The 23803-nt window shown below is 36.6% G+C and overlaps 1 protein-coding gene across 1 annotated transcript in view; it reads right to left on the bottom strand.

Annotated features, from left to right (window-relative positions):
* Positions 1–5490: 5490 nt before the first annotated feature.
* Positions 5491–23803, bottom strand: part of LOC134539548 (soluble guanylate cyclase 88E) — a 197193-nt gene continuing 178880 nt past the window's right edge. The window contains exons 11-15 of the mRNA XM_063381673.1: positions 20732–20878; positions 16710–16842; positions 12273–12500; positions 9245–9463; positions 5491–6900 (exon numbers count right to left, since the gene is read on the bottom strand). Coding sequence (XP_063237743.1) covers positions 6590–6900; positions 9245–9463; positions 12273–12500; positions 16710–16842; positions 20732–20878 — 1038 coding nt within the window. The 3' untranslated portion in view covers positions 5491–6589. The remainder of the gene's footprint in view (positions 6901–9244; positions 9464–12272; positions 12501–16709; positions 16843–20731; positions 20879–23803) is intronic.

Genomic DNA, 23803 nt, shown 5'->3' on the forward strand with positions numbered 1-23803 from the left:
AATTTCGCACCAAGATATATAAGAATAAAAAAATTTCATTGGTTTGATAAGACTATTCATATTTGTGTTTTCTTTTTTTGTTATCAACATGTTGTCCTTAACACAATAATAAAATAATAAAGATATATTCACTTGTAGTGTAAATATTATGCATACATTGAAAACAAACTACATGAGGATTAAACAAATCATCACATAAAATAAATAAAGTTTAATAAGGAGCATTTGTCAATTACATAAATACACTTTCCCAGATTAATTCGCTTACTATGTTGCTATACTGAAGAACAGAATCTTGTGTAATATTTCAAATTAAAGCTTAATAAATTATCTTAAACTTTCATGAAACACTTATTATCGTTTACTGCTTTGTTGTTTCACTGTAACAAAATATTTTAAATAAAAATTCTTAAATATTCCGTTTTTCCTAAATTTTTTGAAAATGGTTAGACCTATCAAAAATGTAGTGGGCAACTAATTTAATCACCGTTAAAAGATCTGTCTAATAAAAAAAACAAAATGAAAATCGGATGAAGGGAAGCAGAGATACAGCTTGTTTTATGAATGCAATTGGCGTCCATTTTAAAATGGCTGCCAATTTATAATGACGTCACTGTGAAAGTGGCACCAAGGCATTTCGGTATCCTGGGACATATAGGAACACAATAAAATTTGTCTCTTGCTTTCTTCACGAAGGAGCATACGGACTTCAATTTTCTATCCTAAGGGACTGGACTAATAGTGTATGTTCATATTTCGATTTTTTTCCTCAAATTATATAAACCCAAAGAAAACATTGGAGAACAGTACTTGTGTTTGCCCCCCCAGGATAGTTTGCACGTTGAATTTGTTAAAAGTTTTCCTAAATATGATTTGATATAATAGCAGACTGATTACAGAGTTCTGTATTTTTTGTTCTTTTTTTTAGGAAGGCAGTCTCATTCTGCTAGACTTTGCATCGAAGACAGCAATGAGTCGGGGAAATATTTACTACAGGTATATATTTTATGTTTTTATGTTCTCAATAATTACCCTAAATAATAATACTTAACTTTATTAACTCTAATAACATTTAAGAAAAAATGTACTGTATGAAAATGGTTAAGGTTCAAATGTACATCCTTATAGAGTTGTTAGTATTGTGTAAAACTTTTAATTGTTACAAATAGAAAGTTAATGTAAAGCATATTTAAATCAGTCCATGATTGAACAAAACTAGTGTTATATTTAGCTATGTTGGAAGTTGGATAGTTATGACACAGCCAATGTTAAAATTATACCTAAGTGAAAATAATTTTACAATAATTTATTCGGATAACGATATGTATCAGTTTTATTGTTTGTACAGTTCTTTTAATGTAACTTTTATTATCTCATTTTCTAGAGATGGGCTCCACCTAAACCAGAATGGGTTGCTGAAATTGCGGGCCGCTCTAACAAACAAATTGAGGTAAGAGTACATAAGTTTACTTATGAAATAGTTTAATGTTGATGCTGATAATGTTGTCAACTACCTGATAATATATATATTTTTTTATGTTTTAATTACATTAAATATGTGGGGAGTTGTCTTAATCATGTTTTGCACAAGGTTTGTGAGCTCAACCACAAGTTTTAATAAATCTTTAAACAGTCACACCACAATCATGATAATGAAATGAGCATCTATTTTTCTGTAGGGCCTACATATTACAAGTAGAAATCTGTCATTTTTTCATCATATGTTTCTAATAATGTTTTTAATGATATACTCCACAAATGTTTGTGGAGTGTGTGGTAAAAGTAATTCACTATATTTAAAATATTGATGTATATTTTGTGGGTAAAATATTATCTAGTGTAGCATGCATTAAATAAAACGTATCCCTCAAAGTGAGTAATTTTAGAATTTACAATTCATGCACAATACAAAATCATTGGAAAATATAAACAAAAAAGTATAAAAAATAACAATTGTTGAATTTGTAGCATTGAAATTTTCGTAGTATAGTATGAAAGATAACTAGTGGTGGGTGAAATCTACTTTTCTCACACATACATAATCAGTCTATTGTACAAAGAATGTATTGGATACCAATTTCAAACAAATAGTATCAAAGATAATTAATGTAAGCAGAAAGGACATGCATTAAAGGAAACACATTATTAAATCCATGTCATAATTGTAGAAAAATTTGTTATATTTGAAGGTGTAGTATGTGAACTATTTATTTGTGCCGAAAGATCTATATGAAATGCTAACTTAAGATTTCTGGAAGATTATAGGTGGCCTTGACAAATAAGAACGAAAACATTATGGTCTTTACCAATATTATGTTTCACTTACTTAAATTTAAACTCATAATCCATATACAATTTACAAAACTTTGCATGGATGGCAAGTATTTATACATAGTTATAAATAAATGTGCTTTATGTAATGTGTAACAAAGTAAATGTTTTTCTTACATATCATGCTACCATTCCCACAATAATGTATTTTGGTAATCAAATTCATGAAATTACAACATGTATTAATTCCAGAAACATAGATTGTAAAACAACCTCTGGATAGCTATTATGGTTTTTTTAAGGTACCTTCTGGGATTCAAATAAAGAGAAAATTCAGACATAATGAATACTATATGTATTGTTAATGTTGCCGAAGGGCCTGAGTTGAAAAGTATGACTAATACATGCTTTGATCTGATTTGTTTCAGAATCATGGTACAAAAGGGCCAAATGTGATTTGAAAATTTGTATTCCTCTACCAATGTTGTGCTAACTGCCTGCCACAAGTGTGTGCACCAATCCCTCACTTATTCTGAAGCATTTGTCTCCATAAATAGCAAGGCTAATTTACTTAATGTGTTCCAAAATGTGTAGGGATATATTCTTTACGTAACATAAATGCGTAGAATAACACTCAACGACAAATATGTCACAACATTTATCTTTATAAGCCTACCATCAAATAATTTGTATAGCAAATGAGACACCGCGTAACTGGAGATAGTTATCGTCAGTCAGCTGGTTGACTTGCCCAACCGGGCGGTACCTTCAACTCACGTTGCCTACCTTTCTGCAAACTTTCCAAACCATCCTTTACAGGCAGTGAAACCAATACTACTGTCCAGAAATTTAACATTTTAATTTTTTTCAAATATTAAAGTGCCTATTTGTAGGGCTGACTGTATGCAGCGGCATATCTGTTGTTTACAGAAGTTGAAACAAGACTTTTTGGACTCGTAAGACTTTTTTTTGTAGCCTTCGGAGATTTCACGCTTACTGAAATTTACAGACGTGCTATTAAAGACTGGGGCAGCTACATTAACATCCCGCTAAATGGATTTGCGCAACATGAAGACGTGCTAAGTGAGGGATTGGTGTACCTATGTAAGACAATTTTGGAAGTGGTAGGTAACTTATTACGTAATGTCTGTTTTAAAAAGTTCCAGCTGTTCATTTGTAGACAGATCGTTTGCTGTGTGGGGAGACTTCGTTCAAACAGTTGTGATCTGCGTGTGTACTAATCTGCTGAAATGAAAATTAGTACCTTTTTTTTTTAATTTTTGCATGCATTTCATGTTTAAAATTATGAAATTAAGCAATTAACTTAACACCAGATTTATGCCACTTATTTCAGAGTTTATGTATTTCAAAATTCTATAGTATTTGTCTTCTATTTACTATTTACCTCTATTTATTTGATTTACATTTTTCTTTGCATAAATTTAAACCCTGAAGGCACATTATAATAAACGAACACCATCTTGAATTCTAATTTAGGCTATCAGGCGCATAGTTAAGTTCCTATAAAGTGTTTGTTTATTCATAAATAATATTAGACATTAATTTCCTAATATAATAGGTTAATTTTTCTTGTTCAAGTTACTAGTGTTCCTGTAATTTAATCGTATTATTAACTAAAACATGTTAATTACATATTTAAGTATATTATATCAATTGGATGAACAAAAAGTTAATAATACAATTTTTCTTGAAGCTATATTAGTATTCAATAACCTGTAATTTTAAAAAAAAATTGCCAGTGATGAAATTTGAACCACAGCTACCGTTATACCTTTACTTCTTTGTCCGAAATCATACACTCTAACCATTAAACTACCCAAGTTATAAGGAATTTGTGAGGGAGACTATTTATTGTTAATAGTGTAATGCCACAGTTATTATATTATTTTTAATGAATTCTGGGCATCACGAATGTTGATTTAAATTTTCTGGTTGTGATATGTAGGTACATTATCAACCATCATTAAACTCATTGTCTTCCACATCCATTGTGCTTGTTTTGTGATCGATACGTAAATAAATGTGTGTGTTTGTAACTTGAAAACAATGTAACCACCGATCACAAACAAACACTAAACTGATTTAAAATGTATATAAAATTGCTTCAGCCCTACATACAGGATTTATATAAGTTTAAAAATACGAGGTTCACGAGAATGTAACTTTCTACACTAAGATCTGACGTAATGTAAGTTTTTGGACATACGCCATTGCTAAGAACTTTTTCTGTTGAAGAAAAACTAATAAATAAAAAAAATAAATAAAAATACCCAAAAAAAGACAAAAAACACACAAAATTAAGCAAACAATTGCTGTTGTCAACAAGGATATGAACACCACAAAATATTCCGAAACAGAAATATGGTCAACAAACAAAGAAAAACAAAGAAAAATGTACTAAGAGAACGAAAGAAAACCCACAAACGACGATAACACAAAAATATTGAACCCAAAATAATTCAGCACAACAGTTGGAACGAGACAAAAAAAAACACGACAAAACGAAAGGACAAACAAATACAATAGTTTTACCAAAACAGAAAACAAGCGACGTTTCGGGAACTGCTATCTGCTCCCGTCCTCAGGCAGAGACGCACATGGTACGGAAAAACACTAAGATCTGAACAAGCAATTGCTTGAAACATGTCTGCAGTGGTCTTGGCAAAGACGGTCTTATTCGTTTTCTTAAGCAAGGTCTCGGTGACATGAAACATGCTCATGTGGCGGTGTTCTGAAGGAACGACTATGATACAGGAGAATGCCTCAGAAATAAGATTTATGGGACTATCATAAGATGGTATTCATGAAGACTGCATTGTTTGCGATCACTTGAGACAATCTCAAGCAACATCTATTTAAAAAGTAATGCATATAAGAATTTCTTAACGAAGAAATTGCTCAAGATATAAATATTATTACCACCACCCTTAGCTATCACAATTTAGACCAATATGTAACTAGAATTTAATAAGCATCTTCTATTGATCTACTATCCGTAGCACTAATTTTCATGTCGCATAAATGTGATATTGTAGACACATTGCAAGGTGTGAATTGAGTAAAATTTAAATTATAAAATTTATCTGGACTTTTCTATTTCATAGGAACTATATACGTTCTTTGCATTAAGCTAATAATTTCTAACACAGGAAGGCAATAAATGTTACTCACTGATGACTAGTTTCAAATATTGGATTTCTTTTTCTTTGGTACCATCATTTGGTTGCGTACATTAATACTTATTGTGTACAAAGCAAATTTAAAAACATTTTTTGTTTACATTCAAAATCAAAAAAGATCAGGTAAGACATAAAGCTGACACAAACATAAACATTAAGAAAAATTAGGTTAAAATTTGTTTGAGCAAAAATTTCAATATAAATCATGCCCTGGGTTACACATAAAAATCCACAGGAATTATTTATGATACAACAACAAACAATTATTGTGATTGAACGGTGACTGCTAGACTGCATTGTTGCAAACTATGCAAGTAACATTGAAATTGGTCGAGGATCCAAAGCATTTTTGTGTCAATGCATATGAAATCCACACCAAAATATTGTATTACACATTCCAACACACTTATATCACTCGCTAATTAAAATTCTGACTATATTCAAGCATAAATGATTTTTTTAAGTACTTCATCCTTTACTCACGTTTCTATAAACAGCATAACAGAAATATTTTCTCACTTGTAAACTAATACAACCGCAAAACATTATTGTGCCGACGTTTTTTTTGCGTATCTAAACTAAAGCATCATAAAACAACATCAATTTACCCGAAAGACGAACATTTTGTCCTCTAAACCACTTATCAAAAGCAGGTACACATACTTTATGCTCCGACTATTCTTTAAAATTTCTTCTGCGTACGTATGACCTACATCCTTATATCACACAATCTCACAGGTGGGGAGTAAGAATACTGCTAGCGATAAGATGTTCATCTTTCCACCACTTGGGGTGGCAAAAAGAAAGCCACATTCAAAACGAAAGGTGATTACTCAACCGATGACCTGCACCAACGATAGATATCTTACGATCGGAAACAGCACTGGGGCACATGGGTTCCTGTGTAGCCGGCCAAGGCAATTAGCTAGTCTAGGTCAGTGCATCGGTGTCACAATACTCGGGTCTTTATGACCATCAAGAGGGGAGGGGGGTTGCACCGAGGTGACTCAACGTAGCAGCAAGACCGGCGCCAGCTTGTCGGAGTCAGGCGACGGAGCACGAGTTGCCGTCGGCAGAGTGGGGGTCAGTGCAGCGGTGTCGCGTTCGGCGGGTGGTGGTCACACGACGGAGCACGAGTTGCCGTGCAGGCCGCGGCCGTCGCCGTCGCCGACGAGGCCGGCGCAGCACTGCTGCAGGCGGTCCTGGCGGCTGCGGGCGGCCACGAGGCGGGCGGCGGGCCGCTCCTCCTCCTCGGGTATGCGGGCCCCGGAGGTGCCCTCGGGGGCGCTGGGCCGCCGGCAGGGGTCGAGGGCGGACAGGCTGCCCCGCGGCGAGCCCGGCCAGGAGGTGGGCGGCAGCAGCGGGTGCGAGCCGTGCGAGCTGCCGGACGCTCGCATCAGCGCCGTGCCCAGCGAGTTGGACCGGCACTCTGCCAACAACATCACACTGCGTCATCCGGGCTGGTTGGCAGTCAAGGTAAATGTTATCCAAGATGGCCGCTGTGACATCACAATACAATATGGCCGCAGTGACGTCACAATACAAGATGGCCACCGTGACATTACAATACAAGATGGCCGCAGTGATGTCACAATCCAAGATGGCAGCCACGACTTCACAATACAAGATAGCCGCCGTACGTCACAATTTCAAGATGGCCACAATGACGTCACAATTTCAAGATGGCGGTTCAGCTCCGGCTCACACCCTGAACCAGGTTTCCTGTATGTACACTACTAATGTTATATTACAAACACATCATAGATAGACCACATTAAAGCAAACCCAAATTTCCTCAAATCATTTTGATTTTATTTTTATTATACTAGATTTCGAAACTAATCTACCAGAGAAAAATTCAAATTTTTTTTTTTTTTTTTTTAGATTATCTCTGTATTAAGATTTTGAATACTAAACAAACTTTGATATACATTGTTTGAGTGAAGTGTAGAAGATTTAATATAAAAATAATTCACCAGGTTACATTATTTTTGAAATAAATAGCTATAATTTATCTATATTTTCAGTATTTTAATAAATTGACAGCCAAAAATTTATCCTCTTGATAAGCTTGTTTTTATCGGCGACTGCATTGGCTGGTTTTGTAATAGGTTCGTAAATACAAATAAATATTATTTTCAAAATTTACTGTCTTACAGCAAAAAAAAAAAATAATAATTACTAGGTTACTGTACTTTGTGTTTATACATTTTCCAACCATTTTTTCAGCTGGAATTGTAGAAACGCTGCTTTTAATTTAAACATTAATACTTACTTGGGGTGATAAAATTATTTATTTTCAAGCAATCTAATAAAAGTTTTTTTCTAATTTATTAATTTTAATTATTTATTAAATACTGGAATTATTTATAATGTAAATAAATTACACATACAGAAGCCTAACCTCATTATTATAAATACACTTGAAAAATTTTACGAACACAATTTTTAGCACAAATATTCACAATAAATAATTTTTTTTCATTCATGTGAACTAGTATTCAATATCAATCAATGAAGTTTAATATTTAAATCTCACAATTTTTTTGTAATTTTTGTGTAGCTTTTTTTATTCAATGTGAAAATTACATTGCATGGTGCACGTGCATCGTAAAAATTCATTAATAATTTTTTTCTCATAAAGCATCTAAGTAAGTGCTTTGAATATATATACTGTATAGAAGTCGCGAGTGGATAGGATTGACTCTACGTTTTTCAGGAGCGTATGATGAGCAGCTTGGGAACTTCACCGCTGCAGTGCGCTGCCGTAACGCCCTGTATCGTCTTGGGTTGTTATTTACACGTTAGAGCGCAGCACTGTCGCCCGCTGTCATTCCCCCGCACCCCCCTCCCCCAACCCAACATTCACTGCAGCTCAAGGTCGTTCAACGGGAGTTTTCGCGTCACAAAACTGTAGGGATGAGGGGTGGGGCAGATGGTAGGTGTGTGGACAAAGCATGTTTGAGGGAGGGTGGGGAAGGGGTGTTTGAAGAGTTCGACACTTGTCCGCTAGGGACCACCACAAGTCGATGCCCATAGGCGTACCTACAGGGGGGTGGCAAGGGGGGCCATGGCCCTCCCCCCCCCCCAATGTAATCACTCAGAGCGGCATTTTCTCTCATGCGTTCGTTAATATTCGTATACTCCTGGCACTGTGACATTCAAACTGTTTTTCAGTGTTTCAGCGTGCTAATTAACCAAATTTTTAAACATTTTATCGTTCTGGAAATACAGCCGCCTTAGTTTATTTAAAACACGAGGTCATGGCCAAGGAAAAAAAAAATTAAGAGGTTTGTTAAAGTTCTGTTGTCTGAATTGCTGTATTTTCATTCACTAAAAAGAAGTTCATTTCAAGGTAGATCTGGACCAAGCCATTTGAAAATTCGAGGGGGGAAAAATGTGTAAGTACCCTTTAAGCATTGTCTATGGGGAAAAAAAAACATATTTTCAAGATTGTTAAAATGATACGGATATAAATATTAAGTAGTAAACATATTTCGTTGATACTGCACAAAAATATAAACACGGCAATGAGTGAATGTATTTAGGCTATTTAACATTCTAAATTCTGCTATTGATTTAAAAATTTAGCAGGGGCCCCCCCCTAATGGAAATGTCTGGGCAGGCCTATGTCGATGCCCTAGAGATGGTGGCGATTGCGGGCGGTGAATGAACCAACTACCTGAAAACCGTATTAGAAGTGTTAACCTGGGCTGGCGACTTGTATACAAGCACCGAGACACGCTCGCCAGCGTGTAGGGCAGGGGGCTCACCTCTGCGGGGGGGGCCCTTGAGGGGGGAACTGCCCACGGAGCGCCGAGCCACGTCGGGGAACATGACGGGCGAGTACACGCGCCGGTCGTCGGCCACTATGTCCAGCACGGGCGTGCGGTCCGCTGCCCGCTCCCACTGCGTCCTCTGGCCCAGCGCCGGAGTCCTGGCCAGCGGCGAGCGAGCCCCGTGGCTCTCCAGCCAGTAGGTCTTCATCACGCCTGCCGACCACACTCTCGTCCTCTCCACCCTTTCCCTTCATCTCGCACCCCGGGTACATGACTGTCGCAACTCAACAAGTGCAATGCCATCGCGACCCGGATGCCATAGTCTTGCACATGTTCTTACATGATGTTTTCCAGAGCGCAACACCACATCGTTTGCCGTAAGTCCCGTAAAATTAAAAATATAATATTGCGATAGTCTTGCAGTGCCTGGATAATATTTTCCTGCTTATGGTAAAAATATCTCGTAAACTTAAATTTTTTGAGTTACGATAGTCTTGAACTCAGGGTGCGATTTATTCTCTGTGGTTGAAGCTTAAAGCTACTGATCCGATTTTAATATGTTTTGTCTAGAAAATATATTTATTTTATAAAGATAGTATATTTAAAATTTCAGTATAATTGAAAATTATTATTTCTATTTATTACACGTTATAGTCACACTAACATATATTTTCTTCTCCAATTTTAGTTAAAATTTGTTAACTGGAAAATAAAATGAAAATATTAAACAAATAAAACACCCACGTGTCATACAAACAAAAAAATATATATAAATATTTTAAAAGCCAAAAGTATACCAAAACAATTTTGGACCAAAGTCCTTTTAAACAATGACTAGCAAATATAAGCAAATTAAAAACCTAACACCAAGACGTTTTTCGCGTCTCGTGTAAAATTTCTGAAATATTTTAATTGACATCGGTTCCCGTCATATGGTGCAAGCAGTCTGCTTGTCACAACTGTTTGGTCATAGGAAGCCTGCTATCTGTGTGTTGTCATCGGTGTTGTCCGCAACACCTGTTAGTATCATCGTTGGCTTCGTCTGTTCGCTGTGTTGTCTGTCAGCATTTACCGATTTAATTGAAACTCTCTCATCGTTGTTAGCACAGTTGTGCTGTTTTTTTTTTCATAACTAAATTCCTTAAACAAAATATTCTGTACTTCCTGGTATTTGAAGTTTGACATGAACTGATTTACTCTTGTTTACTATTGGTTTATATTTTCCTTTTCTATTTTGCGTTCAAGTTTACTCATAACAAACAAAACTGCAATGGAGTGTGTAAAAATGAAGATTGTAAGTAGTTTGCTATAGAGAATTCTAGGTCAGGCTCCAGGCTGGGGTCAATGAATGACCACTATCTGTAATTATATAGCTAAATATTCTGAAAGGACCTAAAAATTATTTTAAAAATTACTCATTAATATGTTAGTCTATTCTATCGATTTCGGCCCTATAAGAGAACAACTATTTGATGTGGTATAGTCGGTTTCTTTGTTTGAGAACGTCTCCACAGAATACATGTAGTCCTAAGTTACGATTCGCGAAAATGCGTCTTAACAGAATGGTTCAAGACTCAAATCGCAGAGAATCCTTTTTCGAAGCCATATTTCTGCAGGGAGGTCTGTGCAATAACGCCAATGTAAGCGTTACGCTTTCGTGGATCTGTCTTCTTCATGTGGGGAAACAAGGTCAAAATCAGGTGATCCTCCTTCACGTGTTTTGTCTTCACTGCACCGTAGAATTGGATTCACTTATTAGTTGCGCCATTATATCCTGACACTTTAAAGTTTTGTTAGCCAAGAACTGATGCAATTTTTTTGTGCGCCAAGTTCTGTTAAACCTCTCTACCATGGAAGCTTTAATATTACTAAATTTAGAGTAGTATTTGATATCATACCTCATTATCGAAGCCTTGATGTTTTCATTATAGAATTATAAAATATGCAACCAATCAGAATGCATAGCTTGAGGAAATAAGTATTATATGTTTGTGATAATTTTTTGGTTGTTAAACTGTGAAACTTAAGATAGTATACTTTTAATAGATAATTAACAGAAAATTACTATAAATAAATGAGAAATAATATCAAAATATTATCTTAATATTATCTTAATATTATCTTAATATTTATGTAAATTCTAGGAGAACCTGGCAGATGTTGTCCTGACTGTGTTTATTTATTGACCTCTATATATATATCTAAAATGGATGGTTTGTATGTAATATAGAATCCATACAACGTTCGAAATTATATTTTATTTTAAAATTTCTCACCAAATATTAATCAGTCACAAAAACTATTTGTTATTATTGAGGATTAAGGACAATAAAAATCACAATACACCAATTTTCATGGCGATCGGTTGAACCGGATAGAAGTTTATGCGCTGTAGCGCAAGCTAGTGGCGAGTTGTAGCAAAATGGATGCGGATGTTGTCCTGCCTGTGTATATTTATTTTATTTTTATATTTAAAAATGGTCTATATTTTACCTAGAATCTATAATGCCTTATAAAAACGTTTGAAAAATGAAAGATAACATAGTAATAAAAAATTTTATTTTATTTATTGGTGCCAACAAACTTTTTTTAACAACAATAAACTTGAAATACCAATATATTTAGAAATTTCCATTTGTTATGCAATTGAACTAATTAAAATTTAAACCAACACACACGGTGATATTCCTATACGACAGTAGATATAGTGGACATACAGAAATGGCTCACAATTTCTTGTAAGGTCTATGACCTATGACCTTCTGTTCACCCATGGCGATCAGTTGAACTGTTTAAAAGTTTATGCGCTGCAGCGCCATCTAGCGGTGAATTACAAAAAAATATATATGGAATAATAAACCTCCTCCTTTAAAAAAAAAACACTTCGATTTGTCAACTTTCGTGGATATCGGTCACAATGTGTCTGAGTTAATCGACGTCATACATACAAACATCTATATAGATATGTTTTATTACAGCTAGGGTTCAAAGAGCACTGCCCAGGGGAGCTGCAGCAGCTGACCTTTGCCCTTGACCTGGATCTCGCCGCGCTCTGAGACCCGGTAGTCGGGCGACAGCAGCTCGCGAGTGGACTCGGAGATGTGTATCCTCATGGCGTCGCTGGTGGACTCCATGCGCGACGCAGTGTTGACGGAGTCCCCGAACAGGCAGTAGCGCGGCATCTTGAGCCCCACGATGCCGGCCACCACGGCGCCCGAGTGCACGCCCACGCGGATCTTGAGGTGCGAGCCTGCGACACCAACACCTTGCTGCTACATCCCGCGCCTGAAGGCCACACACACCAGCCCACACCTGCTGGCAACACCCACACCGCAGTGGCTTCTGGCTACCCCGACAATACACTGCAACATACTGACCATTTTTCTTGAGAGCCTGCTGCGAACATCGACACTACTTTTGAAATTCCTGATCCTGCAGAAAGATACTATTGCATATACTGCTGACAGTCTTCGCTGTGCATCAGGGGCAGCTGCCGAATGTGGATGCTGTGCAGCAGAGTCAACTGCAGCAGCACCAACATCTGCACTGTGCACTATGCGGCAGCGGAAGCAGCTAACGAGCACTGTGCGGCAGCGGAAGCAGCTAACGAGCACTGTGCGGCAGCGGAAGCAGCTACCGTGCACCGTGCACTATGCGGCAGCGGAAGCAGCTACCGTGCACCGTGCACTATGCGGCAGCGGAAGCAGCTAACGAGCACTGTGCGGCAGCGGAAGCAGCTAACGAGCACTGTGCGGCAGCGGAAGCAGCTAACGAGCACTGTGTGGCAACAGCAGCTACCGCGTACTGTGCTGCAGCAGCAGCTACCGCTAACTGTGCTACAGCAGCAGTGCTGCCAAGTATTACTGATTTTCCGTAATTATTACGGATTTTAACCTCTAGCTACGAAATTACGGAGACGTCATTGTTTATTACGGAAATGGGGAAATTTTATTTTATTTGGAATCAAAGAATGATCTACGATACGATGCGTTGTTTGCTGTACGATAAATCACGTAGCTCAGCAGTGCGATAAATATGGTATAAAGAGCAGTAAACACTGTGAGGATAACTTGGTATCTTAACAATGTCCGCATATCAGTATGTCAAAAATTTCGGCACCACCCCGAAAAACGGTAAGTTCGTTAAATTCTGTTTTTTTGCGGTAAATGTTGTAGAATATTGAAGGAAGACATGGCAGCACTGTCCACTGTTGCAGGAAAACGAAGTGTCGTACACTTGTATGCGTGTACAAATACGATGTACGCCATTGTGTAGATGAACAAAATATGAAGCGTGTGTCGGATTCGTGTGCATCAGCTAGCAAGGTTTTGCAAAGGTTTCGTCGTAGTTATACAAAAGAATGGCCATCCCTTATTGCGTCGAAAATATCTGAGAACCATGTGTTTTGTAACGTGTGGAGCTGCGATTTTGTTATCTCGCACGGGGGACGAGACGATTGCCGACGCCACGTGGAGTGTAAAAAGCATAAAGATTATGGTAAAGTACAAAGTGTTCATAAATCAATTTTATCTTATTTGTAAAGAGCGGTGTAATTAAAACTACGAACGCTGAATTGTTATTCACTTCGTTTCTTGTGGAAAACAATATTCCGTTGGCAGTTTCTGACCATGCTGGTCATCTGTTCCAGGCTATGTTCACAGACTTGGAAATAGCAAAAAAATATGGTTGTGCAAGGACTAAAACTTCTGCATTAGTCCAGTATATGTATAGCCTCTGTGTTGAAAATGTCATCATTTTCTCTTTCTACTGATGGTAGCACTGACCAGAATGTAGTTAATTTGTACCCTGTCGTAGTTTCATTTTTTAATGAAAAATTAGGTAAAGTTTGCACTCTTCTGTTGTCGCTGCTTGAATGCACCGATAATACAGGCGAAGGAATTTTTTCTGTCCTAGATAGTGAATTGACTTCCTTGGATATAAGTTGGGAAAACTGTGTTGCCTGTTCTGCAGACAATGCAAACACAATGATAGGATCCAACAAAGGGGTATTCTCATTTTGCAAGGCCAAACACCCTTCCATAATTCTTCAGCGCTGTTCTTGCCATTTAATTCATTTGGCAGCACAGAAAGCTTTTACCCAGCTCAGTATAAACATCGAACAGTTTTTGGTTCAGGTGTTCTATTTTTTCGACAAAAGTAGTAAGAGACAGAACATCTTTAAATTGCAACAAGAACTCAGTGGGAATAAACCACATAAAATTTTGAAGTGTGTAAACACCAGGTGGCTTTCACTTCTAGAAAGTGTCATAAGAGTTTTGGAACAGTGGGGCCTCTCAAACTGTTATTTTGTGAACCAGACAGTAAACTTACTGCTGCCACTTCTCAATTTGAGAGCATCACGTCACTGATGCAAAATCCTTTAACCAAACTCTACTGTCTGTTTCTTGAAAACACTGTTCCTGTTTTCAATGCTGTTAATGTTTTTTTTTTACAACAAGAGGCTCCTGCCATTCACATCCAAAGATGTAAATTGCAAGTTCTTCTTAGAGATTTACTGGTCAGATTTGTTAAGCCATCAGCTTTGCTGTTAGGCTCCACATCAATCACTGATGTTAACTTTAAGAAGAGGAAATTCCAGAAAGATGATACCGATTTAGTTATTGGTGCCAAGTGTAGAGCAGAATCAAAAGCTTCAACAAGCCAGTCTGATAGCCAGACATTTTCTTCTTCTGTGCGGGCCTTTTATGTTTCATCAAGTAGTTACATTTTGGACAAACTTCCTTTACATGATGAATTTCTGCACCATGATGAGGTGTGTGATATTTCATTGAGAATAACTGCATCTTATTCCTCTGTTCTGTATTTTGTCGACAGATTTCCAAGTCTTATAAATGTTTCAGAATTGGATATTCTGGAACAAGAATTTATTGAGTATCAATATGATAGTTTCTCAAGTGATATCCTAGAGGAAAAAAGACTGGATGTTGTCTGGTACAAAATATAAAATATTAAAAATGAAAGTGGCCAACCAAAGTACAAAACTCTCCCTAAAATTATGTTAGCCCTGTTGACAGTCCCACACAGCAACGCATCAACAGAAAGAATATTCAGCAATGTCCGCCGCAATCAAACTGAATATAGAGCGTCTCTATCAACTTCTACTTTAGGCGCTCTGATGGTAGAGAAAGTGAAAAGTAAATCGTACAGTGAGGTGTGCTACAAAAAAAAAATCACCAACAAGGAACTCAAAGAATCTATAAATATGCTACTGGGAACTTCCTTACCAGTCGCAGTGATATGTAGAAAGGATGGATGTGTCCGATTTCTGTTTTATCATAGCTTTGTGATTGTGCATTAAGCTCAATTTTTATTTTTTCATGTTTATACCTGAAAATGTATTTTATAATTTTATGAATGTATTAGTGTATGTGGACAATTTTGAATGTTTGCAATTAAATTGGGGATGAAATTTTGCCGCTCCTGATTTACGCAATTTTATTTGCATTACTGTGATTACTGATAGGTGTGTTCAGAGGTACCGCGTACTATACTGCTGCTGCTACAGCAGCTACCGCGTACTGTGCTACAGCAGCAGCAGTTCCCGCGTTCTGTGCTACAGTAGCAGCAGCTACCGCCTACTGTGTTACAGCAGCAGCTACCGCGCACCGTGCAGCAGTGGCAGCATCTACAGCGCACTGTGTGGCAGCAGCATCTACTGCGCACAGTACAGCAGCAGCTACGCACACAGTGTAGCAGCAGTAGCAGCAGTAGCAGCTATTGCGCACTGTGTAGCAGCAGCAGCAGCATCTACCGCGCACATTGTGGCAGCAGCAGCAGCATCTACCGCGCACATTGTGGCAGCAGCAGCAGCATCTACCGCGCACATTGTGGCAGCAGCAGCAGCATCTACCGCGCACATTGTGGCAGCAGCAGCATCTACCGCGCACTGTGCAGCAGCAGCATCTACTGCGCACCATGCAGCAGCAGCTACCATGCAACGTGCAGCAGCAACAGCTACCGCACACTGTGCTGTATCGGCAGCAGCTACCGCGCACTGGGCGACAGCTACTGCGCTTTTTGTGGCAACGGCCGCAGCAGCAGCTGCATTGCACAGTACAGTATCTACTGCCAGAGTGCAGCCGCTGCTGCAGACAGTGCCTACAGTGCAGCAGCTGCTGCTGAACATGCAGTTTCAGCAGACATTGGCACAGTGCATCGGCTTATGACAGAGAAGCTGTTACGAACAGTGCTGCTGTTGATGCTCAACATGCAGTTGCAGCAGCCAGTGTGCTCATTGCATCGGCTTTAGACAGCAGCTGCAGACAGTGCTCTCAGTGCTGTATCTGCACACAGTTCACACTGTGCACTTGCTGCAGACAGTGCTCAAAATGCAGATAGTGTGCACGCGTGCAGACACTGCAGACTGTGTGCACTGTGCAGATACTGCAGACAGTGCAGATACTGGAGAATGTGCACACACTGCACACTGGGCACGCACCTGTGGAAGGGTCCTTGAGGTCGGTGATGGCCTCGATCATGTCGAGCGCCATGTTGCACACCTTCTCTGCGTGGTTGACCTCCTTCTCTGGCGCGCCGGACACGACCATGTAGGCATCGCCTATTGTCTCTACCTGATGGCGCAACACACACACATCCTGCTCAGGGCGGCAGCGAACGTTCGCCTGGAGGGCAAGAGCAGAGGCGGGGGAGGGGAGACGCCACACAGTGAAGGGGGAAACACACAACAGAACAAACAACATTACTCGCGAAGCCCTGAAACATTAAAAAAACAAATAAACAAGAAATTAAAAACAGTGTTACTACATTTTAGTAAAAAAAATTCTCTTAGTGTGAAGCTTGTAGCTCTCAGAATTAGATGAAATAATTTTCACAAAACTGTGTGACCAGAAATGTTTTCAGCTACCAACAGGAACTGTGTGGCTGAGAAGGGCAGAGGAGCGCTATTGAGAACTTGGCAAGCCAAGTTCATCGTGAAAATGTTTCATTCTACCAGGATTCTTTATTGATACCTTCTGATGTTTGTGTAACTGTTAGAAAACTTACAAATCGTTCCAAGCTTATAGTGCAAGTAGCCAAGCCGATATTTATACATTCTGCTGTAAAAGGCAGTGCGCAGTAAAGGTCTTAAGAGGTCTGGTCCTTTAAAGCACTTGCATAATGTACTGTCATACTTGTACATAAATGTCCAAAAAGGAAAAAAAAAAAACTTGTTACAACTGTTCCCAATATACATGTTACAAATGTGTTTCTGGATTGATTGCATGAGATTTGATTCTACGTCAGTAAATATTAAATTATCTTTGGCATTCATGCAAATTATTTTTAAAATTTAAAGAAGATAATTATTATCCACATTATCTTGTTCATTGGTAATGTTCGTCTAGGAAAAACCAGTAAAGAAATATTCAGGATTGACTAAAATGTTTGGCATACCGCATATTGGCGTCGATTAACATTTATTTTATGAGCATAATGGGGCTGAAAACATTATTATTATTATAATTATTATTAATATGTCCACAAACTTTGATCACTATATTAAAAACCCTTATTTTTATCAATTGAATAGATATTAAAACTCAACTGACTTTGGGTCAATAAGATGCGTACTGCTTTAACAAGGAAATGGTATTTGAGACCTCACTGGTAAAAGTATCCATCTACATAAAAATTAATAATTATGACATTAAAACCGTGTGTTAGTACATAACTTACAAAAATTAGTTAAAGTAAATAAAAATATTAATTTATAAAAATGTTATAAAAGTAACAAGAAATTAATATTTTTTTAATTGTAGTGTGATACCTATATTATTAAAAAAATGTTCATGCTATTTATGCTCAGTGTTTATGATTTGAGTATTTGAGATGCTGTACATCTCTCTACCCTTTGAAGTGTACCAAGCTTTCACTGAGGTTTTTCTCATTTCCTCAGAAATATTTGCTAGTAAAAGATAAAACTATTAAAATATGAAAGATAATCATATTTATTAAAAATTTTATGCAAGACCATAATGGATATTCAAAGCTGTATATCATTAAGTTATATTAACTTAGGGCATATGCAGCAAAGTAAACTTAAAATATCCCTTTAATGGCTTTGCAGTAATACATACATGAGATATACTGTATGTTCAATTGAACCAAAACCTAGAGAATAAAAAAGATGATTGTTCTGACTGATACACAATGTGCACGAGTAGAAACATTTAGGGGAAATGATTGCACGGATCCAGCCAAGAAATGTGTTTAGTGAACCTGATCTTGTTTCTCGGGCAGATTCTTATCTCTGCGAAAACAGTTCATCTGCAATGTTAGTTAGTGAACAATGTGTAATTTCGTTGGCAAACAAGTAAATACAGTTTCAGTATTTTTGTATCCCTCATCTGTCAAACAATGTAAATAGCTTATCAATAATATCAGTTTTCTTCATAGTTTTAAAAATGGGTAATCTTACGACCAAGCTACACCAATGGGAATTTGAAGAGTTAAAAGTTTCTGAAAATATCGTTCATAATCCTACCTTAGACTAGTTTTCACTGCTACTTACTTTTCCCCTTTTCAACACACAATGATCTGAAATTATTCCATTCCATACATAAAAACTAAAATGCAGTACTCAAGTCTCCCAAAATCTTAAAAACTCAACAGAAAATAATTATCAGTTTTACTATGTATATTAAAAAAAATATTGGTTAATTTTAAATGTTTTTGTAATATTGGAATGAAACATTTAAGACTATTTTCATGAATGGGAAGAAATCGCACGGAACGGAAATTTGTAACCACGGTCCTGCCAACGGCGCAAAACAAAAGTTCACAAATCCAAAGGTAACTTAAAATCCATTAAACAGTTAATACTATTAACTAGATGAACAGTATTTTAATAAAATTTTCTGTCGAAAATCGGGTCCAAAGCTTGGGTTTTTAAAGTCTTTGTTGTTTTTATGGTAACCGTTACATTACATAGTTAAAAATTTCGGTTTGGTAATAAAATGATTCAGTAGACGACGTAGCTTCTCTGGCAGTGAATTCTAGCGGCGGGTGCGGAAACTACGTGTTATTCACGTCCAGAAATGTATTTGAAAACACAATTTGTGTGTATCACGCTCTGCATTAATTTAAAGAATTCTACGTTAAATTATGTCCGAGTTTCGTATTATAGGTGTATTTACAACATGAAAAAACAATGATCTGCTCATAAACGAGGTTGTATGGTACGTTTGCTCAAATTTCTTTTTATTGTATCATAGGCATAGTAAAACACTAAGAGCTCTCTGTCGTCAGCAGACTTCATATGTCAGTGTAGTTCACATTTAATTATACAGTACACTCCCGATTATCCGCGAAATTAAGTGGCAGGGCCACCGCGGATAGTGAAAATCGCGGATAATCCGCAAAAGAGCCGAAAATGAAAAAAAAAAAAAAAAAGGAAACATTAATTTCAACTTAAAAATCTAAACATTTATGTACAGAAAAAGTTACAATTAACAGTAAAAAAATTTCAATGATGCTAAAATTTTAGTATTTTACTGAATAATTAACATACAATACATTTCAGTAATGTAAACACGAAATTTATCAACAATACTACTAGAAACAAAGTGCGACAGAGACAAAAATAGCAACGCATGCCAGCCTACTGCGTGAGTTCCGAGAAGGCCTGTGGTGTTTTACGGCACACTGCACACAATACACTCGTCAGTAGAGTTCAAATTTGCTCACTTGTAATAAAATACAGATTTACATATGTGCTGTATTTTTTCGTAGCATGCACGGATAATAGGGAGTTGACTGTAACATATAGTTGACTGACAATTGGAAATACAGTGTCTGCGTACAATGTTTTTAAATACCATCATATCATATTTCGTGATTTATATTAAATGTTTTGTAAATCGTGTTTCTCGTCTGCCAAAATTTCTAGTCCACGCACTTTCTCGAGAGACCGTTGGGTGCGGTCTTGTGAAGTCCGGGCCTTCAGTTACTGCGGAGTGGAAGCATTATCAGTTAGTGAGTATGCGTGTCTGAGTCCACAATACTCCGGGTTTTGCACAGAAAGTAATTAAAAATGTTACCTAATTAAAATTTTTAACACTTTTAAAATGTTTATGTTCTTATTATACAGATAGAAGAAATTAGCCATGCGAGGTTTCAAACTGAGCCCGATCTTGCAATATCAGTAAAGCACCTCAAGTTCTTAGCCAACGAGGCCATGATTTTTAATGTTTTTTGTATTTAAAAAAGAGCTTCAGCTAAATATTATTTTTTACAAAGTGTGAAATATGTGGTTGCATCTAAACATCAAAATTGTGTATATTCTTAGATTAGTAGATGTGTAGATGTGTTTTTTCATATAATTGTCTTACCTCATTTTAATAGCTTTAAACAAATGTTAAATTTAAGATGTTTGCATTTAAATTTACATAAATAAGATACGAAAAAATAAATTGTATTGAAATAGCAAGAAAAATTACACAAAATTAATCGAAGCTGTACCTTATAGACGCCATTCCTTTCCGTAAGTGTGTCAAAAATGGAATACATGGCATTCAACATTGACACCACTTCCATGGGGGTAATGCGACTGCAGATCTCTGTGAAGGTCACCACATCCGAGAAGAGTATGGAAACTGTGTCGAACATCTGAGAAAATACAAACAAAAATACTATTTCGAAATAAAATTTCCTTTTAAATATACAGTACATTATATATACATATACATATATACAATAGTTAATGGGTATATATATATATATAAAGAGAGGATAAATATTTGCACCAGCTAGCACCAAATAAGCAATAAACAGTTTAAATAAATGTTGGTTAAACCGTACAAACGAACTAGGGCTGTAGAGAAAACATTTTCTTGTGTTGACAGGCATTAAAGAGCTATAATGTCCCAACTGTTGGTGAACTATGAAGTGTGCACATATTGGAAGATGCAGTCTCTAATTCAGGACTCTCAGTCACAACTGTGTGTCAACATTGTGTGCACTAAGAATTTTTATCCAATTATATTTACTTATTAAATGAAATGGCTGAGCCAGTACTTAAAAAAGAATACTGATAAGTGAGTAATTTAAGTTTGTTATTTAATCATAAAAATAAATTATTTTAAAGACTAGCTTCAAAAAAATTTATATATTAAATGTAACCTGTAGCACACAATTATATAAATATTTATCAGGGCTCACAATTTATTCACCTGGCACACTTCGAAAAAATAGGTGAATAACATTCCTTAAAAAAAAAATTATTTTTCACTAAATTTGCACTAACAGAGAAGTAGGTTACTAGCTTTAAAAGCAATAACTACAGGAATGCTAAAAACTAAAAAAGAAAATACATTGGTTGTACAGGCAGTTACATCTAGACAACATGTTGTTGCTCACAGAGACCCATTAATAGTTACCTGACTTTTAACTTACAGTAAAACTAAAAGTCGTCTTTGATGTCAATAAATTCTTGCCTTAGGGCGTACTGAATAATTGGGAATAACGGTACAAATATGTAGGCATTTATTTATAATAATTCAGCAATGTGGGTTCAAGATAATGATTTACTGTTCAAACAATGATGATAAATGATTATGAACTAATGAAAATAGTTAAAGTAATTTTTCAAAATGCAAAAACAAAAGCTTGCAGCTGTTTCATTAAACCTATTTTTAACAAATGTAATATCATGTAGCATTTTAACCCATTGCTGATCTTATATTTGCCTGGAACCAAGAAATATAGGTTAATGATATTAGATATTTGGGGAATTTGGTTTTCAGCAGAAATTGCTTTCATAACAAAACCAGCCAAACAACCAAGGCAGAGATATTTTTTATCAACATTCTTAGGAAATAGCTTGCATTTTATTTGATATACGAAATCATTTTCATCTTCTAATGATCTGTCAAATTATTATATTTAAAAACATTTTCTCTATGAGTAGTGCCAAAACAAATGGGTTGACATTAATTTTATAGGTCTAAAGTAGAGGCATAAACTAGATGAACCAAGCTTGATTATAATCTAGCTAACCCCGACTATAAAATATATGTAAAGTTCTTGCCAAATGGTTTAGCTCTTTTTCACCCTGCCACAGCATCTAAGTTCACAGCGATTATATATGTTAATTATATGCTGGCATTTGCTCTAGTAGGGGTGACTATTATATTCAGAATGGACCGGATCACAAATTAGCTGAGAACCGGATGCCAGTTAAACAGCAGTTTCCTCTGGAACCCTCTTGAGCTCAACCCAAGGGCTCAGAAGGCGACACCGACCACCAATGCCCTCTTTAGTATATTCGTTGAAGCATTTAATACCAAGTTGCTTTTTATCTTGAAACGCCACATATCGGAAACAATCCCCGACATTCTGCACAACAAGCCAGTCGCGTTACCTGTGCTCATGGAAATACGATTCCTTGTCAAAGAGAGACTCATTTTAAAATCCAACCAAAGTTTTAAAATCAAACAACTTTAAAATTGTTACTTCATTTGATCCGCATGGCAATCATCAAATTGTAAATTCAAAAGTTTTGTATTTAATGTTGACTTGAAAGAAACAACGAAAATTATTTTCCAGGGTGACCAAGTGATAACTACAGTTAGAAAACAGTGTATGTTTTTAGAGTCATATCATCCATAGATAATTATTACAATCGACAACGTAACTTTCTGAGTCACTAAGTTTTGTTCACGGCCAGTAGCAAAGCACGCAGGAGCTATCTTGGCACATGCTTAACCTCCTCATGCCTAGTTCATGTTGTAATACCCCAAGTGTCTTAAAGAATAATTAAGTAATAAGATAAAAAGATTTGGAAACTCTGAATACTAGGGCCCTCAATTGATAGCGATAAAAGTCAACAACAGAGGCGACACTAGGAGTAAACAAAGAAAATTTAGAGACTCCCTACGAACACTTGGGAGAAAAAGGATCGTTGTTATATATTAAATAAATAAAAACAACTGTTACGTCTATAGACTTCCTTATTTTATTAATCATTGTTCTTTCTTTTTTTATAGATTAAATTTTCCTTAGTAACATCTGTTTTTCATTGATAAGTGATCTTACTTATATTCCTCACAATTACTCTTATTATATTAATTGAACTTATTTACTATCGGGCCGGCCCTGAATGCTTAACAAAAATTACAATATTTAAAAACAGGAATGAAATCAACATTGGTAACTTTAAATGTTGTACATATAGTCCTTGCAAAACATAATATAAATTTCTTCTCCTCGAACTGCTTTTACTGTCCGCTGTCTTAACTAGGTTACACTATATATTTTTTTGAGTTCGTGAATAGAATAATAGAATTATGCGGGTATCACCCGGGGCTGTAGGTAGACGGTGATCGAGGTAGTAGGTCTAAAGATGGATTCTGCTCAGGAACCGACTCCAGAGGTTCTGGCAGAGGATTTTGGCTGCCCCAAACTTGGAACCCTGTCTGAAACAGAGGTCCAAATTCCAAAGAATTAGACCTGTTTCCAGACAGTATACTTAAATGGCGCAAAAGGCCAATAGAAGGAAAATTAAAGGGGGGGATGACGTCAAGACTTACCAAA

Source organism: Bacillus rossius, chromosome 15, assembly GCF_032445375.1.
Source record: "Bacillus rossius redtenbacheri isolate Brsri chromosome 15, Brsri_v3, whole genome shotgun sequence".
NCBI classification, from domain to species: Eukaryota; Metazoa; Arthropoda; class Insecta; order Phasmatodea; family Bacillidae; genus Bacillus; species Bacillus rossius.